Below are 25,891 nucleotides of genomic sequence, written 5' to 3' on the forward strand. Positions count from 1 at the left end.
GCTACAATGATAATCATCATTGGACGTCACATTCCTAGTTATACTCAGCAATTTAATTTAAAATTAAGTTACTTATTAGTCAAAAGGCTAGATTCTTATTTTAAATGAAGTATAATTATACTTATATGTACTTCGTACTACAAAAAAAAGTTTGGATGTCAATAGCAGAGCAGCTTTGTTAAGTCAAGCAAGACATCTAGTCTTGCTCGGCTCAATCCCGAAATAACCCGAAGCAACCATTATTGTAGCATTCCTTTAGCGCATTGGTGTACACTAAATTGTATGTGTGGAATATTACAGGGTTGTCTTTTCTTCAATGAGATGAATGGGAAAAACATGTTTTTCCCTAACAATAATGTCACCAGACATTATCTTTCAACGTAATAATTGTGCGTATTCACAGAATTACTCGTAAACTACTCTATAAATAAATATAAAATTCAGGGAAACAAGCTAATAAATGTAGATTTTATTTGAGGACAAATATTTGGTTCAATTCCCAATTACGAGTTTTATCACTACAAGTTAGTGATGTAGACACTTTAGAGCCCTGTCACATTAACGGTGTTTTTAATTTATTTCATAAATTGAAACATTATTCTTGTGTGATGTAGTGAGTGTCCTGTGAGTTCAATAAATCATTTTCGTAATGCATTATGATCCACTTGAAAACTCCGATGAATGGCTTGGCTACTAGACCGAACACCTCCAATCTACAGTAGAGCTGCGTAGTGGCGAACGCGCCGATGGTTGCTTGAGAGGAAAGCTGGGCGCAGCCTATATGTATAATATTATAGGCTGTCTATGTTTAAGTACTGTAAAGGAATATAGAGAAATCCACTTACCAACAGTAGTATACCGCACGTAGGTCTCCTGATCTTCCATCATGGCGTCGACGGCTTGCTTTTCGCAATACAGCGCGGTAATGACCGCGATGCTGGGTTGTCTCGACGAACAGAGCGTCGGCATTTGTTTCACCACCTGAATAAAACATGCTTGTCTCAGGGTCTGTTTCACCACTTGCTATGTGATAAGCTGTCTGCCGTATAAGGCCGGTCGCACTCTCGACTAATTTGGACGCGTTTTGCACAAAGCATCGGATGCACACACCGGACCCTCCATACAGAAATCTCATTCAAATCGTGTGCCGCCTAACGCGTAAGTGCGAGCGAGACAATTCATGCACTCACCCTCTTCTCATTAGCGCTTTAAGGCTATTTACTAGCTACTACTAGAGTAAGACCAAGAGGGGAGAAGTCAGCGCCCAATACGAATTGGTGCCGGGCGGAGAGTTAAGAGTAAACAGTTCCTGAACTAGTATTCTTTACTCTATATAGTACGTGAACATAGCGAACTTTGTGATTTAGCTTAATGCAATATCATTTTAACGATGTTGAGCAAAGGTAATCAATCAATAAGTCGTTTTGCAATCAGGTACTTGAGGTATCATTAGCCTCTCCCCATGATCCAAGCAATATCTATGTTTAAACCGCTCGGTTCATGGTTAGACAAACCAGAATCCGATTCGCCACATGGTAATTACGCGAGTATTTTAAGTAGGTATTATAACGAGTGGTGTACGCTTCAAGCATCATTAGGGACATGAAGTAGAACTAACTTAAAATGTATATTGGGCACTATTAAAGTGGCGTTTCCGGAAAAAAAAAACATTCGGTTTGACAGTTCTTAAACTATTTTTGTCTATGTCTTGCACTGATTGTAAGTGAAGGACTTTACTATTTCTAAACACAGATTAAAATAAAGTTGTCCGTCGAAGTAGTTTCTTGTTTTTCGTGTGTTGTCCAACAATCGTAACATGATTAGAATGCCAGCAGAACAGATAAAGTACATCGCTTAGCGCGAAAGAGACAAGAGACATGTCTCTTTCGCATTAACAGTATTCAGCTTCATTAAAAGCACGAAAGAGGCTAAAGGTTACTGATATTATAATCAAGTTACGTTTGTTGGTTGGAGATTACATTTGACGTTTCCTTAACGTTATAAGGTTTAATTTTCCATGCTGGCTTCCGTTTATTATGTGGCGCTACTTTAGTGTAGGTATATTAATAAGAATATCAGTTACCTGAGTATCAACACTATGTTGTCTGACGTAAAGACCTTCCGACATTGCTCGCGTCAGACCCTTCTCTTCCAGAGATTCTAACGCATCTTTTACTTCTGCTTTCGACCATTTTCCTGCCCTGTGAATAGGAGACAAATTAGGTAATTTACTAGACACAAACCTGGGGGATTAAAGAGGTCACATCGAAGCAATTAAATCTAATAACGTACAAAACAGATCAATAATAAATTAAGTTACTTTTTCTCCTATCCGTTCTGACTGATCTCGCCAACCCTAGTGCAGGCTGATGCTACTAATTTACGGTTTACCCATAAACTAGTCATAAATAAAAGCGTCTTGCATGACATAGCGCCTTAAAAAGTATCACGAGGGACTAAGTTTACGATAATGATGGAACTACACGCGATCGTAGGATTGAGTTATTAACTTAGAAAATGTCTTTCATTACTATGCATATTCATTGAATGCTGGTAAAAGAAAAAAAGATTTATAAATAAGTTATCCATTTTAAACATCTAGATATGACATAGAATAAAGTGTATTTGATTTGATTGATTCGATTTGAATAAATAATAAATAATACTACGTATAGAACGGTAGCTGTTCGCCCCACAATAATTCGTATCGGGCGCCGACCACACCCCTCTGGGTCTTACTTTAGTCTTCAATGGCCGCTAAGGAGTAAGGGAGAGAGCACACGGATTGTCTCGTTCGCACTTACGAGTTAGACGGCACACGGTAAAAATATATATAGACTTTTCTATGGAGTGTCTGAGGTGTGGATATAATAAAAAATTAGACTCATTCATTTCTTGTTACCCAGTAGTCACCAGTCACTAAGTCACGCGTCACTATTGTCTATTGCCTTTGTCCTATACTGCGTTTGGTGAATCTCAATCTCATCAACATGTTTGACCACCGATAATACACCAGTGTCCACCTTACCACAATTAATACTAGTAATAGATAAAAAAATACTTACGTGACAAAGTCCTCAACAGTGAGTGGGTTCGGATAAGCATTCTCAATCATGTCCAACACCCTTTGTTCTGATATAACAGGTGTTTGATTCGCCACACTGTCTTCTATGAACACTGCAAAAAGACAATAATGTACGAAAACATAATTCAAAAATATTTTTTAAGAAATTCTACGCCAACTGGGAAGTTGATTAGGTATGGATGACCAGAAGTTTTAAAGTAGATTTTAATATTGCAAACATAGTTATGAAAAATATTAAAATAAATATAGGCTTAACGATCGAAGAATATAGAGTAACACAAAAATAAATCTTTTAGAGAAGATGTCTTTGATATAAAGCATTTTCAATGTATTTAATACCAGTTTCACTAGTTACAACCAGGGATCGATACGCAAGTATGGTAGTTCTAGAATAATATTTACATGTTAGTAATGTACTGATTGTGACATTGGCAGAAAATCTATTAAGTACATACTACATGTGTTCTACGACTAGATTAGCTCACAAAAACTGATACGACCATACAAAAAGAAATGAGATCACATAAGAATTGTGTCACATTACAGATATATATAATATAAATATAATATTGCAAATAAATAATATACTTTTGTAGAATATACCATGCAATATGAAGTAAGATCATTTTACATTAAAATTATACAACATTTAACTATAATTTTAAATTATAAACTACAACAAAATAAATTATCATTATTTTTTGATAGATAGATTGTTTGTTTGTACTATAATCTAACATAGAATGGAAATCATTAAAAAGAAAATAATTTAAATTAGAAAGGAAAATTAAGAGAAGCATATACAAAACTCTCTAATTATTAGCATATGTTCATGTGACCTTTAGTAAATAGATTTGTTTCATTTGGAGACAAACCAAACCCATGCATAAATATACTAAAATAATAATACATACAGCCATTACAAAAGTTGTAAATAACGCTCTTACTCGTTATAACGCCATTCGCTTCTGTATGATAACATTTGAAACAAATATATAATTATTACAATTTGCAATATTTTACACAACAATAATACATGAGATTTACTTTTGTATATAGAAGCAGAATTTTACGTTTTCCCACCTCCGTCACCTCCATAAAGCGAAGTATGAACGCATAAATATCATTATGTAAAAAAATATGTTTGATATTTTAATATTTCACATTCAAAATAACTTACCAGGTGGAGGTGGCCCGCACCCTTCTTGTCGAAGTTCTACCTCCAACATTTTAAGCTGATGGTATTTGTGTTGCATCAATTTCATTATTTTCTTTATGAAGCCAACATAATCTGGAATTGAACAAAAAAGTAATTAAATAATTTGTAATTAAAAGTACACATATATTTAATTACACATACAAACAGAACAGCTTCAAGAAATGTAATTTTTTTGACTTTTGTGAAATTTCAAATCAAAATATTGCTCACATATTATTTTGAACAGATTGTACCTAGCTATCAATTTTGCATCATATTATTTTGCTTTGTATATGTCACCGTAAAATTGTAAATAACGTTAGATTATAATCTATCTCGCGAGATTGTGAACTGTCGAAAAATTGTGAACCGTAATATACTGCTTACAATTTAACGTATTATTATTCGTCAGATTATAATCTATCGAAGTGAAATTGTTAAATCACAATCTTACAATCGTCAAATTGTCAACTGTCCGACGGCTGTCCCTGATTGGTCGGCCTTACAGTAGACGGTTCTGTGTCCATAGAGTTAGGAATAAAATACAGGTGCCAGTCAAATAAAATAAATGCACTTCAAGAATTGGAACATCAAGTATTTATGGCTTTTTGGCGGGAAACGGGAACGGGACAGTTGCTTTCTTCATTGAATAATCTAAATAATTAATACGAAGTGGTGTTGTGCCTTACCCTTCGGGGAAAACCAAAACAAAAAAAAAGCACTTCAAGAATTGGGACATCAAGTATTTATTTATTATTTAGTAGGTAATCAATAATTCTGACATCACATGATAAGAAAAAAATGTATGAAAATAAAAAATCTGAAACGTAACAATGTTTTCTCCTCAAACACAAATTAAAATTGAAAAAAATAATGCGTTTTCTGTTAGAAAAAAACGATCATAAAATAAAATTAAAATTTTAAAAAACAATTCTAATACATGAATTAATGTTTAGAAAACGTAACAAAATTATCTATTAGAAAATAAAAGTAAATTGCACCAATAAAAATGTTCATTTATTGTTGCATGTCAACGAACTGTGGCACCTGGAGTTACAAAGAACATTGGCTTTTTTGCAATTACACTTATTGGAAACGCATTGTCCATTTTTATTTTTTTTGCAATTGCATTGTTTCATCCCTTGTCCGCCAAATGATGAAGACATTGATGCAACAGTTCTCAACGGTAATGTAACCTGAAACAAAAATTAAGGTAAATCTTAATGTTACAGTTTGAAGTAAAAGGTATCGCTGTAAAATATATTGCAAAAATGTATATTAGGGTAACATTAAAAAGTAAATTAATACTGACCTCTGGAATGTCAATGAGTAGTTCTGCATTTGGACAGGAAAGAAGAGCATTTCGAGGCATCCAATCTTTGATTATGCCAGAAGCAGTACCAACTTGATATAACTCGTTCTTTTTCATTAAAACTTTTCCAATCAAGTTTTTACTGTCCAAAGGTCCTCTATCAACTTTTGGAACCTCAACTAATACAGTTGAACCAGTACTGATATCTTTAAATTTCTTAGACGATGTGGATAACATTTTATCTGCCGCTCTTTTTAAATTTATGTGTGATTGTGTTCTTTCTTGTACGATGTTACGTTCATTCACACACAAATTGCAAAGCAATTGCGATCCATAGCCCTCATTTTCCTCAGATACGACTCCACATATGGCCTGAACTATTTTCTTGCATTTGGTACATGTATAAGCTTCAGATACTTTGTAAATATTTTCATCTACTTTCCCTTGATTTTCTGAATTTATGCTATTCGTACTTTTTAAAGATGTTTTTTCCTGCATATTATCTGGTTTATGAATAATAACCTCTGTAACTACAGGTAAATTCTCATGTAAAGCAGAATGTAGTTTAGGATTGTTTTCAGTGTTAACTTGTTCCAACATAATTATTTCATGACTTGCTGCGGTTATTTCTTCTTGTTCAATGTTCAGAGTGTCAATTTTTGAAATATTTATTGTATTTACGTTTTCCTGTTCTTCCTCTTCTTGATCTTTTTCTGAATTTTGTTCTGTGTTGTCTTCTTGATGTTTTTCTGAATTTTGTTCTTTGTTGTCTTCTTGATCTTTTTCTGAATTTTGTTCTGTGTTGTCTTCTTGATGTTTTTCTGAATTTTGTTCTTTGTTGTCTTCTTGATCTTTTTCTGAATTTTGTTCTGTGTTGTCTTCTTGATGTTTTTCTGAATTTTGTTCTTTGTTGTCTTCTTGATCTTTTTCTGAATTTTGTTCTGTGTTGTCTTCTTGATGTTTTTCTGAATTTTGTTCTTTGTTGTCTTCTTGATCGTTTTCTGAATTTTGTTCTTTGTTGTTATTAATCTCTTCAAACAATTTTTGCAAATCTTCTTCATTTTCTAATTTGAATATTATATTTTTAGATAAGTAGGTGGATGAGAGTCCAAGTTTTGGATCCTCACCAAACAAGGCTTTATATGGAGATCGAGCTATTGTTGAATGGTAAGATGAATTTTTTTGGAACTGAACGAAATAGCACCCAATGGACCAATTAGTAGATTTATTATCTGTCATCCAGGCTCGAATCATATTTTTTATATCCTGATTTGAACGCTCTATACTTCCTTGGCTTTGCGGATATCTGGGTCTTCCATTAATTATTTTACAAGCAGGCCACAAACTGACTATTTCTTTAAGCACAGATGCTGTGAACTCGCGTCCGTTATCACTTTGGAGGATATGTGGACAGCCAACTTCCAAAAAAATCTTAAGAATTTCGATTGCCACTTCTTTAGCCTGTTTGCTTTTTAATGGTCGCAAAAAACAGAATTTTGTTAAATGATCCTGATATTGTAACAACCATTTATATTCTTGATCTGGAGACGTTTGGAAGTCTACAAGATCTATTTGTCCCCTTCGATTGAAGTCGTCAGAAATCAACGGTTTTACGACTATTCCTTTTTTTGGAAAGCTTTTCTTTGCTAGACATGTTTTACACAAATTTAGGAATATTGAAACCGCAAATATTGGCACCACATATTTATCTTTCAAGGTGTGAACAATTTTGTCTCGACGTCCATGTCCAGTGGCAATATGTGCGTCGAGTATCTTTTGATAATACTCATCCATTGGAATTATTTGTACTACAGGATCAGAGATATCCTTTCTCTTCATTATTAAAACTTTCTGGTTACCAATATTCATTACATCGTATTTTCTTGCATGATGGTAATGCTTGGTTGTAGGTCGCTTACCTTGAGATTTTATTGTGTTGTACTCGTCTAACAATTTAATCACACTTTGTATTCTTTGATTTGTCCATTGTAATTTTTTACTATTTTCATTATGCCCACTGTAATAGTTTTGTAATTCTATGGTAAATTCATCCTGATTAACAATAGCTGGTATTTCTGAGCTTTGTTGATGGACAGGCTGAATATCCGACATTATAAATGTTATTAAATAAGTTCACATTGATTCACAAGCATAAAAATATTAAAACACGTAAAATGTATGTAAGAATTTAGACTATGTTCGGTGACTAACACTAACTTATTTATCATTCAAACTTCTCTTATTTTGTTAATCACAGATTCATTTCACTTTCACAATAATTTAATATAACGAATTCTAATACTGTGAGTTATTTTCGGCACGAAATCAATTTATAATCACCAAAACACTGTTTGTTTACATTCGACAACAAACGAATTAAGAAACAAACATGGCGGCGCGGGGCATATACCGTTCAACCAATCAGCGCGCAAGGTGCGTTTCGTTTCACAATTTGACGGTTTCACTTCGATAAATTATAATCTACCGAAAAATAATGCGTTAAATTGTAAGCAATATGTTACGATTCACAATTTTTCGACAGTTCACAATCTCACGAGATAGATTATAATCTAACGTTATTTACAATTTTACGGTGACATATACATTTTTTTGTAGATAAATTATGTTTGATAGCTCTAAAAATACCTATAGCCATCGTTTACTTAGGGACAAATGGAAGAAACCAATATAGCTAGTTTTAGAACTTGATGAAACAATATAGTAGCTCTTGCGAGAATTGGTCCTAGCACAATTTTTTTTTATTACCTTTAGGAAAGTCCTGTGGGCTAACTAATTCTCGGAAGAATCCCTGTGCCTCATGGGTCCTCTCGTTGGGTGGCAGCTGTGGTTTGAACCAGAAGCGCAGCGCCCGCGCCTCACGCGTGTGGGACCCAGTCGCTGCCGACACCAGGTACACTCGGAACTCCAATTGTGCTTGACACGGCTCTGACACGCCATTCTCTGGAAATTACAACCATATTTATTAGACTGTTTCTAATTATATGAAACTTTCCTAATTATTGGACATTGAGAAAAAAACATTTTTAATTACTTTTTTGTTTATAATTATAATGAAAACTTCTGTATGCTGCCAAAAAAGTAATGGCAATTTTTTTTTTGTAACTTATAAAAATAAATGAAATGCAAATTATATCCTAAAGTAGATATTTAGTGTCTCATATGAAAAACAAATCCCAAAATTATTTTTGTGTCAATCTGTAGACAAAAATATATTTCAACTTCATACCTATTTAAATTTAATTTAAAAACACTGTTCATTTTCACAAATAGTAAATTGTATTGCAAGTTAATATAGTGCAAAAGCTATTATTATACTCAATTATCTCAAGTCACTGTCCCAAGCACATAGAGTGAAACGTTCAATGACCCTAAGAAAACCTAATACTTAATAAGTTTAATGAGTGATGATTCTAATGGGGCATGTCATTATTTGTCTGTGGATTATTCATAGTCTTAACAACTCTTGGCATTCATACCTTAGATTACTGAATAACTATTTATAAAGTATGATGTAATTTTAGACACTTATAATGGAAGTTTGTATGACGCGATTTTTTACTGTGAATGTAATTTGGCATGTGTGATAGTGTTCATATTCAGTTCATGCATGTTGATTTATAAATGATATTGAAAACAAAATTGGCATAATATAGGTATTTAGAATTCAGTACAAAATAAACCATGAAGTAATTGTCGAAAGAATAATAAAAGGCTTGACCAAGGGCACTTGGTAAGCAGTTGTATTGTGGATTTAAACAATGGTGAGATTTTTCAGGTCAACTTGACAATACAATCAACATTGTTTGCAAGTTAGGGACAGTTTTTAAGACAATGGATATTTGACAAAATGGTGAATTGTATTGCAATGCAATACAGGAAATTTCGTGAGATAAGAACAGCTAAAAGAGTTCTGATAAGCATGGGTTCCCTGATAAAATTAGATTTAAGCTTAGGGTTTTGAAATTGATAATTTCCTTGATAATAATATTACCTACTAATTTTGTTATAACTTACCATAAACCTTTTCTTTATTTATAATAATTCCAGTGTGGTCCCCTCCAGCCACATGAATTTTATCACTGGCTTCAGCCTCCACTGCTTTCCTCTCCACCACCAACGTCGTTGAGTTTGCAGTCTTACCCTTAGGGGTCATAATCACTTTTTCTTCGATTTCAGCCATCGTTAACGATTTCTAAAATAAACAAACTGTGTCAGTCGGTTCCCGCCCAAGTCAAGCTCAAGTATAAACGATGACTCATGTGACTGCAGCTCTCCTTTTACGCGAGTGGCACGGAGTTGCACCAAAACAATTTCAAATAAGATCACCATAAGGCTGAACTTGCCTGTTAGATCGAACTTTCACAAGGCAATCTTGTTTTGATACTTCTCTAATGATGGAACGGCGCGGCTAATATGTTCACCTGGCGTAAAGCAAGTTTATGAATTAGAATTAAGTACCTGTAGTTGACCTTCACCTGTATCTATCGAAGCGGCTTCTTGGTTGCGCTCACTTTATTTTATTCAAATTTAATTATTTAAAATATGATTCAATTTGGAACACAACGAATGACAAATTAATGAGTGAGTGAATGAATGAATTCCCCCCACTATTCCCACAGTTGTCAGTTGCTTGACTGATGAAAGGTTGCTACTTTAAAAAAAAAATGATGCTGTTCGGGCCTCAGAACAATAAATTGTTCTGAGGTTCGGGCGGTCTAATAATTGACAACATTTCATTTTTACTAAGGTGCCTTAAATCGAAAACCATTTCGAGATATTTCTATGATTTACACAAAACACATTTTTTCAGATTTTTTAATTCAGTAATAATAGAAATATATTGAAAAATCCACGAGGTCAGAAGAGGAAGGCATAATAAGTTCAGCCCTTTACATAAAAATTATAAAAAAAGGAAATGTCATACATAACATGACACTTTGTTTGCGACTTGTTTTAAATACCGCATGCAAAGGTACATTACAGTATACTGCCTTCATTCTATCAATGGCAGAATCCAATTTTCAAAAAATATTTTTTGTAACTTCTAGTGGAAAAATCTTGAAAAGAAAAAATACGTGTCTTCTATTTAAACAAATACTTTCGAAATAGCACAAAAAAACCACGGCTTAAAAATTTGAAATGTTGTCAATTCAATTATGCACTAGTTTACATCGCCAGAATTAATGATAACGATAGATAGTATCGATAGTAATTAGTATATTTTATTCTCCCTTAAATGAAGTGTGCTATTAAAATAAAATCATGTAACTTATCATCAGTCTCCCGTAGAGTTAATAAAAAAATCAAAGTGATTAATTTTATCGGCCAATGGCCTAGTAACCAGAGCCGCAATAAACTTTAAAAAGATTGATTTTGTAGGTTATTTTTATTTCAATTTTATTTTGATCTATTATTTTGTAGACAATTATTATCTTAAGTTCTTGGCTGTAATATAAACCTTTAAAAATGCGCATAAAAGGCGGGTTGTGTTGTTTGTTTTTGTTATGGATTGTCAATGTTGAAAGTCAAACATTACAAAGTGTAAGCGACGACGAATTACTACAACTTATAAAAAATAAAGAAAAGCTTATTGTTTTATTTAGTAAGTATATAACAATAGTTCTTTAATTCACCTATATGTATTTGGCCTTCGAATTAGAAAGATGTAATCACATTTATGGAATATTTTACAAAGTTTTTATCTGTTTTTGTTTGGAATAAAGCTAATAATTCGTATAAGAACTGGGAATCAATTAGCGTCCTTCGTGGTATGCTACCTTCTTGACTTCAACATCTGGATGTGTGACTAAAGCAAAATGATGTTATTTTTCAGCTAAACCAAATTGTGACACATGCAATGATTTTGCAAAGAATTTAGAGAGTCTTCATGAAGACTTTAAGAAACATTTTAGTGCAGATACTGTAAAAGCTGCCAACAGCCACTTGGCCAGGCTGTACAGTCCGACAAAGGAACCAGCTTTGGTATTCTTTAGACATGGAATTCCATTGCTATACAATGGTAAGAATATTTTATTAAAATTATTTTCTGCTGCTAAACCCTATATGGGTTTGAATCACAGATTTCTTAGAAGTATGAGATGTATGTTTTAAATCCTACTAAGCACATTTTTAATTTTCAAATTTAATTTGATAAAATAATTATTCATAATACCTATGTATATATTTTTTTTATATTGTATTCAATAACCTTGGGCTTTGGGTACCTAGGTACCCAAAGCTTGCCTGAAAGAGACTGCTATTGTACTATATTTTTCTCCTTTGTTTCTTTCTATTTCTGGTGTGCACAATAAAGTATTTATTATTTATGTTACATAGTTAAAATAATTATAAGGTCATATCAATCACATAAATATTTATTTTCTTTTAAGTGCATTTTCCTTATCTTTTATCATTCAGTGGGTACCTAAATGTGAATTTGTATTTAACATTTCAATCATAGCAAAACAACATACAGGAGAGTTAATGTGAATATTTACCTGCTAGTCTAGTATCTACATGTATCATTTTATTTGCACAGGTGAGCCGGACGACAATGAAATTTACGGTTTCTTTGAACAAAACCAGACACCAGCTGTTAAAGAGCTTACAGACAAGATATTTGAGCACATAACTCAGGCTGCCACAGGGGCTACTACTGGGGATTGGTTTGTTATGTTGTATGTATCATTCATTTACCAATATTTCAATATTACATATAGAAGACACTGCGATATACATTGTTATTTTTCCAATGTCTCTTTTGCTAATCCTTTTATCCCCTGTTGAGACATTCCAACCAAGGAAAAGTTGAAGATTGCCCTACATAGGGGGCATCTCTAAGTTTTCCAATGTAAATAATAATTTAAATGGAGAATGTGATAATCCTATAAGCATAAAGTAAAAAAAAACTCCTTATCACAACAAGATGACCTTTAGACACTGCTTAATGATTACTGTCAGGTACTAGTAAACAAGAACATTGATAAAAGGTGAACTGTTTACTTCATTAAAGAACAATGTACTTTCGTAGACTTTAGCGATGACAACCAAGGGCACACAGTTTTTGCACTGTACTTGACCTACCCTTGAACCTAGTTGCCTTGATTAATTCTTCATAGGTCTAAAAATATCCTAGTCGCAAGTAAGTTCTGCCATTATTTCAATTGACTCAAGCAAGCCCATTATCCCCCACAGTGTAGGCAGATCCATTAATAATAAGAAGGCATTGGTAACAACAAGAACTTGCAGTCACTTTTGATTTGATACATATTCCCAAGATTGATACAATCCATCAAAAATACAAACAATTTAGTCACTTGAATGGAACAATATGGTTTTATTGCATGTGCATTGTATTCTCTTCTTCTTCTCTTGTGTAGTTTGTGAGGTCAATAACCAACCTCATCAACCCTTGTGTCAGAGTTACTATTGAGCCACCAAAGGCCACTAACATGGCTCAATACAATACAATATTGTATAGGAATAATTATTGTTTCCAGCTATGGAGCATCCTGTGTTGAATGTCAGAGGCTGCATGCGGTGTGGGAAGGTGTCGGCGCCACGTTGCGTGCAAGGGTCAACGTCGCACGCATCGATGCAAACCTAGCGGGCGCAAATACTGCCAAGAGGTTTAAAGTGGGCAAATTACCAGCATTCCTGTTGTGAGTATTTGTGGACAATACTTCTTCTATTTTATATAGATAAGTACCTAATTTGCATGTAATAAAATTAATAATACTCATTCCTATTAATATTCTATTTGGTACCTATCAGGTAATCTCAATACTTAAGTTTTGATATCATTATGCAGCATTTACCATATTGAAGCAAATTACCAACAAAGTAAAATTATCCTGTAATTTTTGCTGTCAAAAGCCCAATTTATATTGCTAAGCGCATTTCTTGACTGATTTCAGCTTCCGTCTTGGTAAAGTCTACAGGTACGACTTGCCAAAGAATGATGTCAAGTCATTTGTAGCATTTGCCCAGGATTGGTACAAAAACGCCAAAGGTGAACCAGTGCCTCTTCTCGCCTCGCCTTTGTAAGTATTTATTATATTTATAAATGATGATTTTCTAAATAAAAGTATACAATGATCCCTGTTAGATAAAGAAAGAAAGTATCCTTCATATAGTTTTTATATAATTATACCACAGAGCACAGGATGGAAGTAGATGGTGAAAGTATTGCATATGTCCAGGAATATGTCTATCTGGGCCAAGTAGTCTCTTTCCAGACCAGACAGGAGAAAGAAGTCGAAAGACGAATTGAAAATGCCTGGAAGAGCTACTGGTCCATGAAGGATATGATGAAGGGTGATCTTCCGCTATCCTTGAAGCGCAAAGTCATGGACATGTGCATTCTTCCCATTCTCACCTACAGCGCTCAGACTTGGTCTTTGACTGACATCCAAAAGTCCAAACTCAAGGTTTGCCAGAGAGGTATGGAACGCAGCATCCTTGGTGTTAAATTGATCGATCGGATCCGAAACACCACGCTGCGTTCCAAAACAAAAATAGCAGACATAGCGAGAAAGGCTGCCTGCTTGAAATGGGACTGGGCTGGACATGTTGCCCGAATGACCGATGACCTCTGGGCCAAAAAAGCTACAGAGTGGGTTCCTGCAAGTGCTGTCAGACGTCGGGGAAGGCCACGGAAAAGATGGCGCGACGAGTTAGACCGCTTCTCGAAACGGTGGCGCGAACAAGCTGGGAACAGGGAGGAGTGGAAGAAGGGAAGAGAGGCCTTTGCCCTGCAGTGGGACATTGAGGGCTATTAATAATAATAATTAATAATAATAATAATTTAATGACTGATCTTTTTAGATTAAAATCTTTTTAAGACTGTTAATTTATGCGTACCCGCGTACTGGACAACTGTGATATTATTATCATGTGTGAATTGTGTGATAGTTATTACATTAAAAATAAAAATTTACCTTTAGAAAAGAAAAATAAATTATTAAAAATAAATGTTTTATGGCTACTACAACTATTTTTTAAAAGAGGAATGCGCCAGTTACATTAGAAATATTTTGTTTCTTTAATATTTTTTCAATAAAATTAAAATGTTTTATGGCTACAATAACTATTTTTTAAAAGAGGAATGCGCCAGTTGCATTAGAAATATTATTTTTCTTTAAATTTTGTCAATAAAATCTTAATCAACTAATCTCGTTCAATATTTTTTATTTTTCAGTGATGAGGTTGTTGACTGGTGTGTAGAAATGATCAAGGTTTGGGTCGCGTTTGGATTAGATATTCTTTCGAAACACCCCTGGATTTGGCAGATTGGCGGCACAGGCTTCGGCCTTGTTGTATTAACAGGATTCATCGCTCTCCTTAAAGCAGGACGCTCAAGACCCGCCAAGGAGGCGAAGAAAGAAAAGAAGAGTAAATAATATTGAGTTCAAATAATGCATTTAGATATTGGTTGGGATACTACCTAGTAAAGTTAAGATTTTATTATTTTAAGCAGAATATACATTTGGCCAAGAGGACTTTCTATCATAAATAAAAAACATTATTATTTAGTCTATTTTATCCCACTGCTGTTCTGTTCCGAGGCTGTGTAAGACTGCCATTCTGCACAGGGCAGAATTAGGGCTGGACCTTCTTCTGTTGTGTTGCTTCTGTTCTTCTGCAGTACTCACTAGAATTCCAAACTCTTGGACAAGTATTTAAAATTTAATACCAATGCATTTATTTATATTTTTTATTTATTTCTTATTTGTCAAGTACAACAAGGAAGTATTTTTATGTGGTTTTACGACGAAAATTAATTTAATGATATGACAAGGTAGTCTTTGGAGCTGTAAGCAAAATTTCCGTCCTAATTGTATTTATTTTGAGTGTTTGTTTTTTCTACTTATTAATAAAAAAAATATGAAACAAAAAAGGCGAGACTACTAGATATACGGTGGTGATACATTTTGTACCTAATATGAAAATACAAATATTTTAATACAAAATAAATCTTGTTTATATTTAAAAAAAAAAACACCCTGTGCTCAGCAATATGGCAATAATTATCTTTGTAGGTATATGCTGTTTGTTACAGCAAATGATAAAAATGGTAAAAGACATTTTATACATTTAATTATATTTATTTATTTATTGTGATTTACATTGTCTGTCACATTCTAATTATAATCTTATATTTGTGCAAATGTGATGAACTAATGAGTGATGAGATTTCATGAAGCATAAGTTAGAATAAATAATAAGTTTCTTAACCTAGTACAACAGTTATTCCTCGAAAAATACAGCATATTGGAACTATTATAAAGGCTTGAGATAGCCCTGTATAACACATCTTCAGTGACTTTACACACTAATAAAATAATATCCCCATATAATCAAGAAGGTACACACTAAATGCATTTGATGTTTGCTATTTGCATACTACAATACAAAATTAAATAATTATTGACTAGCTCACACAGTATCTACTTCTATATTAATTCGGAACACAGAAGCCGGATCAGCTAATTCAGTTCTGACAGCATTTTCAAATTTTTTAAATATGATAGAAAATTCCATCATATTTTGTGGCTTAGACTCTATCCATAACTTATCAAATTCGTAGAACAAATAACAGTAAAACCTATGGAACAAATGAATACTGGGCAAGTGTCTCTTGGCATTGAACATGTATGTCTTAGCAGACCCGTCTTTTAGTAGATAGTATGCCATGGAAGTGATGTTGATGCCTACCACTGCAAAAGTATAACCATACTTTGGATGCAGAGAGTGACTAAGGACATGGCTTGATGCTTGAGGGTACTCTGACGCGAAGAAGAGAAGATTATCTAGGCCCAGCACTCCCATTCCTCGGAAGTCAGTTTTTGGATCATCCCCCTGCAATAATCAGAAATAGGTTATGAACTTGTAAATATTAAAGTACCAACACTTAAACTAAAATAAAGATTGTAATGGAAGTAGTATTAACCTGAAAACCAATATCCTGCCACTGCTTAGTAACTCGACCCTCAAGCTCTTCACCGGGTACCAGCAAACTCCACAGTCTGAGCAATTTCTCCTCATGTTCCTGGTCATTGCTATCATACTGTAGCTTGCGAAGTTCCTCCACTTCATCGAGTAACAATCTATAACTCCAAATCTGTTCTAAACATCGTCGGAACGAAACAACAAACGATCCATGAAGACTCGGGTTTATTTTCTTCACTCTCAAGATGATACCAACAGAAGGGTCAAGTATGTGTCGGAAATTAGCTGGGACGAATCGCCGTTCTAATACTGTACCATCTAGGTATGAAACCACTTCCTTAACGTCTCTGGTTCGTGACAGCATCAAAGATTTCTCCACATTACAAGACCTGGCTGCACCAGCTTTCTCGCCATAGCATATTCTTTGCAGCTCGCACAGCCGAGTTGTTTTCCTAAGAAACCACTTGATAATTGGTCGGAGATACCATTGTAACGCAGACCAAATACTAAAGAAAGACATTTCTATTGTAACTTATCATTTATGTACAAAAGTAACCGCGTATGTTAAGGATTTCGTTGTCATGACAATCAGTGACAATCGGAATTTTAGTCAATTTGACATTGACATTGAATGTCATTGTGACAGTGATACGGTCAGCTAGCTGTCAGCGAGCGACCTACAGTACATCCTATATAACGTTCCTTTACAGCCATTTTAAGTTAACTTACATACGTAGTTATCATTCTTTATTCTGTGCTTATAAGTAATTTTCAAGTCGCTGCTTTACAACATCTTAAATTATCATAATAGTTTTACAAAATCTCATAAATTTGTTTTTATTAAGCTTACTATAGAACATAGATTTCCATAACTTGCTATTATTAAATTTTATCATGGTAGTAAAGTTAGTACCCACCTCTCGATACAAGATGGCGTTACAACCATGTTCTGATTCAATTCTGATTGGGTACCTTATACTATCCAAAGGACTGTCCAGGCTACGTTCACCAAACATAAATAATAATATTCTTGAAATGAGGATAAAAACTGCCTATTTCTCCCATCAGGTGTCGCTACTGTTGTTGACTACTGTGTTGAATGTCCTCAAATTTTGATAGTTCCCCATACTCTAAACAAATATTACCCGACGAATTTATAATACGCATAGCATAAAAATGATACTAACAACCTATACTGTGGGTCTCGCTCGCACTTATGCGTTATTTGGCACTCGGTAAGAATGATATTTTTGTATGGAGTGTTCGGGGATATTATAGTACAGGATATGTACCTACACCCTACACGGCCAGCTGGTATCATCAGAGATTCACACTTAGGTCATCATTATTTTCTTTTTAGATAGCTAAGTCACTGGTTATAGCTAAAGGATGGCGGGATATAATAATGAAATTCGAATAGAATTTGTGTTTTATTTGATGAAAATTGTAATTCATAAATTTTACAATAAAATTATTTACAATGCCACAATACAAACAGACGGTCATCGCGTTGACATTTATTTACAAAGGCGATGCGTGTCGGTGTTCATTTTTATAAATTCTAACTATAAGTACAAAATATGAACGTGTGGTTGCAATTCATAAATAATTAACTAAACTAAACATAATGTGTTTTAGCATTCAAAATCGAGTGCAGGAAGTGCGGTGCACTCGTAATAGCTTCGTGAGAAAACTATGTTCTATGCAAAATGCCTCTAATTGCCGGATAAACCAGTGAACTATAAAATTTGATACTTTATACGCGAATCTCGTCATTGAAACTACTTTTATACGATTGTTTTTCTTAAGTATAATAAAAATATGTTTATGCTTTCATTTTACTTTTAACATGACGGACTTTATTTTATTTTTTTAGAAAATACAGTTCTTACTTTACGTTTACATTATTAATAATAATGCTTTAGAAATTTAAGGCAAATAAATGTTTGATGTCTTTGTTATTCCTTGCAACATTACGTACTTAAGGCTTTATTGCAACACTCGTCTAACGCCTACTTTTAACTGTGCTAAGTAGGTACGGGATATACGAGACTTACTTGATATTATTAGTAATACGTTATAAGCTGTGTAAGACTTGAATAAGACTTTTTCTGTAGATTTTTCTGCTGAATAGGTGATCAAAATCCTTCTTAAAAGATTGACGTCTTCTCCATATAGAATTTGGCGCCCAAACTGGGGCGCAAATCAATGTCAAGTGCATTAATATCTTTAATAATTGATCGTATTGTACATTTTATCTGAACACATTAAACATCCTCGACAAACACTTGTTCGTAACCATTTTTTGCAGAAAAATCTTAAAATTTTGAAGTAAAGGTAGGTACTTGGGCAGTTTAAATTTGGAAAATAACGGATTGGTGCCTAAGTTTTATTATTAAGTAATTAAAGAAAGTATTAAAAATTTGTTTGACATAATAATTAACAACGTGCTCCTTTACTTAGATAGGTAGGTTAATAAATACTCTACAAGAATCACCGGATGCAAGATATACATATTCTTGCTATTATTATGTAGGTTTTATATATCTCACTAATGTCTTTTCGTGCATCTCAAATATTACTTACAGTTTCACTTAACATTACTACTAAAAGATTATATTGTACAATTATTATTCACACGAATTCTTTATCTAGATAGGCTTCAGCGGCGTATGAAAAGTTGTTTTTTTTTCCGTTAGTAATACATAATTATTAACCACAATTAACTAATTCAACCTAAAAATAAAGTCTTCGTTTTGAAATATAATAATAATGAAAAAAACAACAAAATAATATAAAACAAAAAAATAAAATAAAAAATAATACAAAATAATACATATATACATACAATAAAAAATAATACCAGTAAGGTACTGAGTGCGCTAATAATAACAATTTTGAGTATTTTGACATTCACAAAATCTTTTTGTGGATAGGATATAATAACAAAAACTAATTTAATAGTTCGACTACACGTCTATTCGACTACAGGGTATTCAAGAGTATTATTATTTCTGGATAAGTAAATTCATAAATTAAGATAACGTTCTGAGGGGTTAAAAACACCACATCGAAGCAATTCATCTAAAAAGCAATAATTATATAATTTGACATTTGTTTGCATTGCGCAGTAACTTTTATATGCGCAAATGTCAAAGAGCAATATTGCTTTTTTTAGAATTGCTTCGATTTCGATGTGGCCTTTACCCTGTTGTAATAATTAGCTATTCACTCGACCTGTGCAGCCTAGTGCTAAAGCAATTGAAGGGTAGGTACACGTCGGGAACGTTGCAAGACATACTACGGTATTATTGTTTTTATGGTACAGCACACTATGGTACAAATATACCTTAATTAGGTACAAAACACTTATTGGATAAATATATTATTAGCAAGCGACTTATTTGTACTAGGTATTTAAATCTCTCATTTTGGGCGATTTTTAGATTTGTAATTTCACTCTTGATTCGATAGTCACAAGGGGAGGAGCTTTATGTTAAATGAGCTCTAAAAATAATAAACATACCTACATAGTATTGTATACGTATTTAGACGTTATAAATAAAAAATAAAGGATTTATATATTTTATATTATTTGTAACCATTCCATATATTTTTTATTCACTTCTAAAGTGATAAACTTCAGATATTTGACAAACAAAGACGTTTTACAAACGTATAGCTTTTTTAACAACTTTTATTTTGGCCGTGGTGAAACTAATAATAGTTGTTTCGGTGAATGACGTGAGGGTTGTCCAACATATTATTGAGAAGGAGGGGTTAAAACAGCCACATCGAAGCAATTCATCTTAAAAGGAATTATAATAATGTTTGAATTGCGCACTTATTTTTATATGCGCAAATGTAATTGAAATATTGTTTTTTTTAAATTAATAGCTTCGATATGGCCTTCTTCACCCCCTGCATACAACAGTTTCAATAAAGAATATGGCATAAAAATATACACCTATGTAGGTATCTACGTGTCCTTAAACAGTACGCTATAGGTATTTGAACCTATCTAATGTGATTGCAATTCGTAATAAAAAAGTATGTATAAGTACATTTTGAATTTATCGATACATTATTAAACAACAAAATAATATGTTGTAAGTATGTTGTATTGCAATTATGTAAAGAATATCATATATATATATATATATATATATATATATATATGTAAAGGCAGCATAGAATATGGTTATAAGTTTAACATGTAGCATAATTTAAGTATGTATCTTATAAAGCGAATGATATGTTATTTTTATCTTACATTAATAGTATAAATTGCGAATTAAAGTAGTATCACTTTGTGTCTACCCAAAAATTTAAGGAATGGTCATTATTTATAGGTACTTTTAATGTTTAATATAATATTTTAATACATAAATAGGTAGTTAAGAAACGTAGGTTCTTTTTATATATAAGTAACAGAGATCATATTGGAACTCAACGAGTAACATCAAGTAGAATTTACGAAAGTTGTAAGTGATTGTAGCATAGTGTTTTCAAAAATAGTTTACATTTTTAATAACGATTTGTAAAAGACTGTAGAAGAAGTCGAAAGATCAGGTAAACACAATAAGATTTTTTTTAAGTAATATGAAAGGACGTTGTACACTTAATAAGTGCTAGCCTAACACAAGAGTGCTTTGCTAAGTGCTAGGCAAGGTTCAGTAACTTGCATACAGGGGTTTTGTATATTATAACGTTGGTTTCTGAATTTACTTTTCTTTACAATTAAAGTATTTAGGACATTTACGTACCCATGCATATCATTGACTGCTGCAATGTATCTATTCCTAATAAAGTTCTTTCTCTAATATTGTTCTCTTTTACTGACACGGTACAAGGATTTTGTTTAAGCTTTGAAATGAGAAATAAAAGTAAATTAAGGTAAAAGGTACTAGATAGCTCTGTGAAATATTTATATTTTTACAGTGTTGAACTGCAGACATGTCTAACAACGTCCTATTGTGCTGTGATTTTTATTATTTTTTTAAAGTTCCTATACAATGTAAATCAAATAGCAAAGCACAGCTAAACACTTTTTCTTATATTGTATTGTTTACTTTTTATATATAGATATAATATAATAATTTAGACATAAATCTATTTCCAAAACAGTTGACTCTTTGGTCCGCGCTTTAAAAAGCAAAAGGCATAACGTCGATCGAAACGATTGATTAAATTTTTGATTGATTTTCGAAAGTAACTTCGATCATATTATGTATGTTTTTAATGTTCACTTCACTTATTTAGTTTATAAGTATACCTAGTTAATATTTCTATCGCTTGCAATAGCATCAAATTACAAGGCAAAATATAAATCGAAAACTATAAAAATTGCGACAAATTCGACTACATTACATGACCTCACAGCACAAAATTTTATAAGTGTACCATATTTGGTACACATTTATATACCTTACGTATTGACAGGTGTAATTGAATCAATTTAATTTTATTTACAGCTGGTACTTAAACAACATTATAATTTAACTAGCAAAACGTTTTCAGGCAAATTAGGTATAGAGTTTCATCAGAAGAAGGCATGTTCATGGTTAGTATAAACAATAAAGTGCCATTCAATAGTAACAATAATAAATTAATTTACAAGAACTAATTATCAACAACTACCGATTAAAACAAAAAGGTATTTCTCTTTTAACTCATATAGACGTGATTTGTATGACTAATTATTGAAGTTTAGCGATTTTTATTTATATCTACAATTATAGTGATAATTTCGAGCGGAAACGAAATATTTATTATGGCAGTAGTTCATAAAGCAAATGTCAAACAAGCCATCACGTGTATATGAGATAAAAACACATAAGTATTTTAAACTTTAGAGATTACAACAATTTGAGCTTTACGTAAATGTCTATACTTAATATACTTATTAACAGCGTTTATTGTGAACATAATTAAGTCAAACAATTTTTAAATTGCTCAATATTTCAAACGAGCCAATGTACCACATAAACATATATCAACCTTTAATAATTATATCACAACTTATTTGGGTGTATATGAATAAACTAATGACTATGGTGATTAGATCCAAATATATAAAAGTTATAATGTCTTTTACTATCTTACTTTAGTATAAGCAGTTTAATACAACTGGACTGTCTTTAGGTTTGAAATAGATTTCTTTATCTCAGGACGATGGAACATCCTTCTCACCGACCACTTCCACATTCACAGATACAGTGTAGAACCCTCTAGTGTCACTGATACAAGATTTTCATATATTACATTATTGATCCCTCATTATCCTATCATAAGTTTTCATATACACAAGAAAGTAAATCTTACCTCGTACATTATAAACATCGACCTATGAACATTTTCAACGAAAACTATTTCAAAACCTGTAGAAAATTCGCATCCATCTCTACCGACACTAATTATTTAACAATAGAAAGCTGCAACGATAGCCTTCAGCTTAATTTGTCCTTATATCTATGTTTTAAGTTAAATATGATACCCATAGTGGGTATAATCACAATTCGTAACGAATGTTGACACTCATCAAAAATATCAGCGTACTTTATACAAATTTGTGACGATATTGGTAAAAATATAGGATGTAAAAATACACAATACCTAGGAGTATATGTCTGTGAAGCGGCCCGGCACAGCGGAGTAGCGGAGACAGCATTAAGAGAAGGCTTTGTAGTGGATGAAGAAGAAGATGAGAAACACGGCGTAGGCAGTGGGGAAGGTGATGCGCGCGATGACGTCGATGGTCTTGGCCACGCGGATCGGGTGCGGCGGTTCTTTTTTGCGAACCTGGACGAAACATGGCTGCAAGAAATTATTTTTGCAAATGAAAGATGGAAGTAGCCAATTATATATGCCAGTCGATACACGCTTAAAGCTCGATTCTGATAGCATTCTGGGAATGTAGGTACAAAACTGGACAAAAAAACGCTGTTCGTACCTAGCTAAAACTAAGGTATAATTTCAGAGGAGAAATACATCTTCTAATGTTAGGTAAGTAGTAGTTTTGATGAAAAATTTAGGCGATGATGTAATACCTAATTACTTTTTTGTTATTGAAGAAATGTAACATTGTAGAGTCACGAGATTGTAATATGGCGTGTTACAATAGTGCATACGTGTTAAAGTTCGTGACTGTACCAGACATGGATGATGATGATAATTACCTCGGAGACACCCCCGTTGTTGGTGGTGTGGGTACAGGACCCGGGCGGGCCGGTACATGTTGCACACGTCACCAGATCCGCAGCCCCCGCGGAATCCCGCTTTTTATCACCCTTTAAAAAACAAATAGTCACTTGAATGCACACCCCATAAAAGATAAGGGTGAAAAATTGTGCCATACTTATGAAACGAGCCAGTGATTTTATTATTGAATGGAAAATGCAGTTAAGACTGCTGTATGCTGATTTATGAAGAAATAATCGAACCAGGGGTTGTATGAAAATATGGGTACTTCTTCGAACACAACGGTAAATCTTTTGATGGTGTATCGGAATAGGTGATTAGGAGTGGTAAATGTAGCATACTTACAGGCTGTGGCAATCCGAAGCAGCGTTTAAATAAGAATGATGCGTTAGTTCGTGATATCAATCAGGTCAGGGGTGATGTGGGGCAAATGGGGCTTGTGACGTCACTTACAGCACCACTAGGCTCCGGCGGCGGCGTCTCTGACATTGCCCAACTGAGGAATGCCACCGCCTCCTACATAAATGCGCATTTTTATTTAGCTGAAGCATGAAACTCAAGAAGTGATCTATCAAAGCTGCGTACGTATTTAGTTGATTTTGACAAAGCATTCGACATACTTGCCTATATCATAATAATATTTTGCTATGCTTAGATGTAAAAAAAGAGCTTTGTAGTAAGGCCTCTGTGTCAGTGATCAATGGTTTTTTTGCTTGCGAAAGCAAATTATTGTTGTACGAACAGCTTTATCATCTTCAAGTAGGAGATCGTTAGTTGGGAAACTAATTCCAAGTGATTCAACTTTTTGTCATTGCTGGTCCTGGTCAACTGACAAATACAATTCATCAAAAATTTTATAATTTTTTTCTTGGTTTTATATATTTACTTGAAGGTGATTAGGTAAATCATTTTATTTAATTTTAAAAAGATTTGCTGTGTATTTTTTATCTAGGTAAGTACTTAAAAGTATGATGATTATTGTTCATTTTAACCATGCTTGTTTTGGTTTTTTATATTTCAATCGAAGTAGAATATTAAGCGTGTCTCATTTACTTCAGATTCGGTTCTCAAGCGATCGTTGTATAGGTATGCAATTAAATTATTTAAAGGGTTAATTTCAGCATTCAAGATTCAATTCAAATACACACTACACACACAAACAGTACATAAAACTACTGACAAACTAGAAATGGACATGCGGTGGATGTGACCGTGCCCTAATTAAAATTGTGGAATCGTTATCTATTATATTTCTTTTCGTCCTATTGTGATGTTCTATGGTTAAAGGTACAATTTACTTTATTAGTCTGTATGTATTTAAGGCCTTTAAACTCCTGCTCTCTTAGAAAGTAGGTACGCAAGCAAAAATAAAAACGAACATAAATACTAATAAAGTAATGCCTTCTTTCGTAAAACGTCACAATTTACCTCGTGTAAAGGTGTCCGAGCTTTGGAGATTTGTTTAGGAAAAGTGCTCAAAAGAAATGTAAGAGAAAAACGTCCCGAAAGTGCCAATGAAGATGGCGGATTATTCTTACCAGGGGGCTGGCCAGTATAATGCCAATTCTGCTCAACACTGCGGGCAGTCGCTGTGAACACACCACACACACAGTTTGTTCACTCGTGACAGATGGTCGGACAGTGCTCGTGAACATCGACTAGATTGTAGTGGCCACAACAACGCCCTACCACGCCAACGACTTCACCAAACCGCGGATTGTCTAAGTCCAGGACTCGAATATCCAAAAATCTTTGCAATGTTTTCTAAATATCACAACAAAAAACTAATTTTGCTAATTTGTTTATTAAACATTGATAAAACATTCATTGCTATGACAATTGGTGAAAAGCAAAACTAATCATAATTTCGAAAAGCAAGAAAGTTTTCGATAAGTCTGCAAGATATGGCCACACAAAATAGTCTTTCTTGGTGTAGGTAATGGTACTGACACGATTGCAGATGATATTGTGTGATGGATTCTGGCCTACCCAGTATATTTTAACATCTGAGTCAAATACATGCAGAAGAGTTGAAAAATGTGAAGCATGCTTTAGAAGAAAGAAATACAACAACATGACATTGCTTTTGTTCCGGAACAGAGTCACACATCGAGCACATGCGATG

The 25,891-nt window shown here is 33.4% G+C and overlaps 5 protein-coding genes across 29 annotated transcripts in view; 1 reads left to right on the plus strand and 4 right to left on the minus strand.

Annotated features, from left to right (window-relative positions):
• LOC126369505 (uncharacterized) overlaps nucleotides 1-10,209 on the minus strand; it is a 37,532-nt gene extending 27,323 nt beyond the window's left edge. The window contains exons 1-8 of one of the 4 annotated variants that reach the window (XM_050013950.1): nucleotides 10,092-10,209; nucleotides 9,631-9,808; nucleotides 8,362-8,556; nucleotides 4,266-4,376; nucleotides 4,000-4,053; nucleotides 3,066-3,177; nucleotides 2,084-2,201; nucleotides 846-981 (exon numbers count right to left, since the gene is read on the minus strand). In XM_050013950.1, coding sequence (XP_049869907.1) covers nucleotides 846-981; nucleotides 2,084-2,201; nucleotides 3,066-3,177; nucleotides 4,000-4,053; nucleotides 4,266-4,376; nucleotides 8,362-8,556; nucleotides 9,631-9,796 — 892 coding nt within the window. In that variant the 5' untranslated portion in view covers nucleotides 9,797-9,808; nucleotides 10,092-10,209. Of the gene's footprint in view, nucleotides 1-845; nucleotides 982-2,083; nucleotides 2,202-3,065; nucleotides 3,178-3,999; nucleotides 4,054-4,265; nucleotides 4,377-8,361; nucleotides 8,557-9,630; nucleotides 9,809-10,074 lie in introns of all 4 variants that reach the window. The other 3 variants (XM_050013952.1, XM_050013949.1, XM_050013953.1) reach the window with 3 other exon arrangements.
• LOC126369500 (uncharacterized) lies at nucleotides 4,571-8,200 on the minus strand. The gene is made up of 2 exons (XM_050013940.1): nucleotides 5,596-8,200; nucleotides 4,571-5,479 (listed from the first exon to the last, which is right to left on the minus strand). Exons 1-2 carry the CDS (start codon nucleotides 7,705-7,707, stop codon nucleotides 5,297-5,299), a joined length of 2,295 nt encoding a protein of 764 aa, XP_049869897.1. The 5' UTR covers nucleotides 7,708-8,200; the 3' UTR covers nucleotides 4,571-5,296.
• A 751-nt stretch (nucleotides 10,210-10,960) lies between the features above and the next one.
• On the plus strand, nucleotides 10,961-15,591 carry LOC126369530 (thioredoxin domain-containing protein). Its single transcript, XM_050014015.1, has 6 exons — nucleotides 10,961-11,218; nucleotides 11,450-11,635; nucleotides 12,155-12,293; nucleotides 13,116-13,277; nucleotides 13,533-13,658; nucleotides 14,816-15,591. The coding sequence occupies exons 1-6, from the start codon at nucleotides 11,083-11,085 to the stop codon at nucleotides 15,015-15,017; spliced, it is 951 nt and encodes a 316-aa protein (XP_049869972.1). The 5' UTR covers nucleotides 10,961-11,082; the 3' UTR covers nucleotides 15,018-15,591.
• Nucleotides 15,592-15,701: 110 nt separating this feature from the next.
• LOC126369531 (ELMO domain-containing protein 2) lies at nucleotides 15,702-17,164 on the minus strand. Its single transcript, XM_050014016.1, has 2 exons — nucleotides 16,568-17,164; nucleotides 15,702-16,476 (listed from the first exon to the last, which is right to left on the minus strand). Exons 1-2 carry the CDS (start codon nucleotides 17,084-17,086, stop codon nucleotides 16,054-16,056), a joined length of 942 nt encoding a protein of 313 aa, XP_049869973.1. The 5' UTR covers nucleotides 17,087-17,164; the 3' UTR covers nucleotides 15,702-16,053.
• An 835-nt stretch (nucleotides 17,165-17,999) lies between these two features.
• Nucleotides 18,000-25,891, minus strand: part of LOC126369510 (glutamate-gated chloride channel) — a 98,100-nt gene continuing 90,208 nt past the window's right edge. For 10 of the 22 annotated variants that reach the window (XM_050013974.1, XM_050013973.1, XM_050013965.1 and 7 more), the window contains 4 exons: nucleotides 25,305-25,355; nucleotides 24,220-24,282; nucleotides 23,745-23,855; nucleotides 18,000-23,382 (listed from right to left, as the gene is read on the minus strand). In XM_050013974.1, the coding sequence (XP_049869931.1) occupies nucleotides 23,236-23,382; nucleotides 23,745-23,855; nucleotides 24,220-24,282; nucleotides 25,305-25,355 (372 nt within the window). In that variant the 3' untranslated portion in view covers nucleotides 18,000-23,235. Of the gene's footprint in view, nucleotides 23,383-23,744; nucleotides 23,876-24,111; nucleotides 24,283-25,304; nucleotides 25,356-25,891 lie in introns of those variants that run through there. The other 12 variants (XM_050013980.1, XM_050013978.1, XM_050013972.1 and 9 more) reach the window with 6 other exon arrangements.

This window comes from Pectinophora gossypiella, chromosome 9 (genome assembly GCF_024362695.1).
Source record: "Pectinophora gossypiella chromosome 9, ilPecGoss1.1, whole genome shotgun sequence".
Lineage (NCBI taxonomy): Eukaryota > Metazoa > Arthropoda > Insecta > Lepidoptera > Gelechiidae > Pectinophora > Pectinophora gossypiella.